Source organism: Sinocyclocheilus rhinocerous, unplaced genomic scaffold, assembly GCF_001515625.1.
Source record: "Sinocyclocheilus rhinocerous isolate Xijiao unplaced genomic scaffold, SAMN03320098_v1.1 scaffold5495, whole genome shotgun sequence".
NCBI classification, from domain to species: domain Eukaryota; kingdom Metazoa; phylum Chordata; class Actinopteri; order Cypriniformes; family Cyprinidae; genus Sinocyclocheilus; species Sinocyclocheilus rhinocerous.
Window position 1 is genome coordinate 469 of NW_015645592.1, and position 2,848 is coordinate 3,316.

General features: G+C 33.6%; 1 protein-coding gene across 1 annotated transcript; it reads left to right on the forward strand.

The window, feature by feature from the left end:
* Window positions 1-629: 629 nt before the first annotated feature.
* Window positions 630-2,446, forward strand: LOC107706829 (sorbin and SH3 domain-containing protein 1-like; the record flags this gene model as incomplete). Its single annotated transcript, XM_016510659.1, has 5 exons — window positions 630-743; window positions 1,308-1,472; window positions 1,611-1,657; window positions 1,782-1,896; window positions 1,995-2,446. Coding segments are annotated over 5 exons (582 nt in total), but the record flags the coding sequence as incomplete, so codon positions are not given.
* Between the last annotated feature and the right edge of the window lie 402 nt (window positions 2,447-2,848).

Sequence of the window (2,848 nt, forward strand, 5' to 3'; positions counted from 1 at the left end):
ATTCTTGAACAGATACAGTATGTACATTAAACAGACATTTAACAGTGTTTCTTACCCATAGAATTGGCATCTTACTGCAAAGCCTTGTAAATTACAGCTTCACAGATTTGATCTGAAATAAAAAAATATAATTTCACAAAATAGTGTAACCCAAACATGAGTCTGTTTTTACTCTGTTTAAGCGTCTGGACCATTTTTTTTAATTACATGTTTGTGTATTAAGTCTTGATTATACATATTACACTAGTAATTTTTGAAAAGAATGTCTGAATGTTGTGTATTTTTACCATATATATATTTTTTCTCGATGCATGCATCCTTTTATTTTGACAGACAATGGCTTATGCTTATCCCGCAGATCTCAAAATACGTAGATGAATAAACTATTGTAATTTCAAACTGTAAGATGTGTAAGCCATTGTATGTTCATGCAATTTAGATATGTATTTTATTTCCCTTTTTTTTTGTGTTCTCTCCAGAGTGTCTGTATCATCCCCATTGATTCTTTCAAAGCTCTGTATAAATGGACATTTTAAAGATATGAAGTGTTGTGTAATGCTTGAGCCAAGACTGATTTGAATTATGGCACGTACTCTTTCTTCGTGTAATTTTGCTTATCATGGCGACAGAAAGTGAATCCTGTGGTTTTTCAAACAGAATCCGATTCCTCACATCCATTAAGCCAAGGAGATCATGGAGAAAACTCAGACGAGGCAGTCCGGAAACGCTACGGAGATAAAGAGGTGCCTTTTTTTTGTACATTATCTTCCCACCACAAACAAATCATTTTCTTAAACATTATCTTTGTTGTTTTCCATGAACAACATGTAAACATCCTTAAAACAAGATTATTTTGTTTGTGAAGAAAAATTGATAGTATGACTTGTTTTCAAAGAGTATATTTTGAAATTAAGTAGAATTTTCTGCCCCACTGACAAATTGATTGAGGTTTGATCATAAAACAGTAAAAAGAAACTTTAAATAAAATGTTCTCTGAAAAAACAAAAAACAAAAACGTTATTCTACACAAATGTATCTTGTAAGGGTATATATTAAGGGCGATATTTTTACCTGGAAAATATGAGAAAAATAAATAAAGATTTTTTTTTTAAAGCTTTTATCTGTTTTGTCAATGTTAAATTCAGGGTTTTAAGAAGTTTAGGAATACATACTACTGTATATATATTGATAATGATGGATTTAAAGCATGCTTTATGGAGACCTGTTTTGCTGCTATACAATGTGGTAAATCTGTAATAGGCATAAACCCTTCTCAATGTGAATTAAATGCCTGTTTCTGTTTAAAGAAAATTCTGGAAGAGCAGAGACGGTTAAAGCGAGAGCAGGAAGAGGCAGACACAGCTGCTCGGAGACATGCTGGGCTGGTTGTGACTCACCAACAGTTCATTACTAATGACCGCTTCGGTGACCTGCTGGTTATTAATGAGAAAGAGAAGAGAAAAACCATAGAGGTGACATATCTTCTATTTTATCCTTTAAAGGATCTTGTTTGATGCTTCCTGCCTTTTTGTGTGACAGAGAGTTGCTGTGATATATAGTAATGGATGCAGTAATGTGAAATAATGCTAATGGTCTCTTATTGTCTACAGAGGATTCCTGCTCTGGCACGATTTGACTTCAGAGCAGAAAGTTTAAAGTAAGTGTCTAACAATTCAGATCAATGGATGTTAATAAGATCATAAAGTGTTTGTTAATAACAGCATGTCAAATTTAGAATACTACATCACAAACCTAACCACATATTGCTTCCCCTTTATCAGGGAACTACCATTTCAAAAGGGAGATATTGTATACATCTACCGGCAGGTTGATCAGAACTGGTTTGAGGGAGAGCATCATGGGAGAGTTGGGATTTTTCCACACAGCTACGTTGAGGTACATTTTCTTTATGCTTTAGTATTATATTTTTTATTTTTTAGTCATAGAGTTTTCAAGTGTGCAGTAACCTCTCTTTTGTTATGCTGTTTCTCCAGCTCTTGCCCCCTACAGAAAAGGCTCAGCCCAAAAAGAGTGCTCCGGTCCAGGTGTTGGAATATGGAGAGGCTATTGCTCGGTTCAATTTCACTGGTGACACTGCTGTTGAAATGTCTTTCAGAAAGGTATTGTTTAATTAATTTAATGAAGCTTACGCTTTAGTCTAGGGGTCGGCAACCTTAACCACACATACTGTACCACTACTGATATCGAGTGAGAAGAGCTAGAGAGATTAGTATTATATGTATACGTTTTATTTAGTTGCTTTGTTTAGAAAACTACCTCGTGGAGTAATCCTTCAACGTCATATATTCTATTATTATTTACTATTATTTACTTATGAGCGGAATGTGAAGCCAAACACACTTAAAGTGTGATGAAACAAGCTGAGCAGAAATGTTTTATGTAAGAGGAAAATTAAAAATAAATATAGATCATTTAAATTTTTTCCAAAAACGTATTATTTTTTACACTGAAAATTAAGCCAAACATTCACAACAGATTTGTCACCAGCCAGCTGAATAAAATCTAAGCAATTCAGCAACAAGTTGATATGACTATATTTGTTGCTGCAACAACTATATATGAATGTTGAGTCACACATCTAGACATACAGCAGACTTTTCAGACTTTATTACAGGTAAATTTGTCAGAAAATGACTACTGAAATGCCAAAGAACACACTGCACTCACACCATTTCAAGTGTGTGTGTGTGTGTGTGTTAATTGATGATGGTTTATATACATATACTCTACCGTTCAGAAGTTTGGGGTTGGTAAGATTTTTTAAAATGTTTTTGAAAGAAGTGCTTAAGAAAAATGTCTTATTATTATCAATGTTGTAAACAGTTGT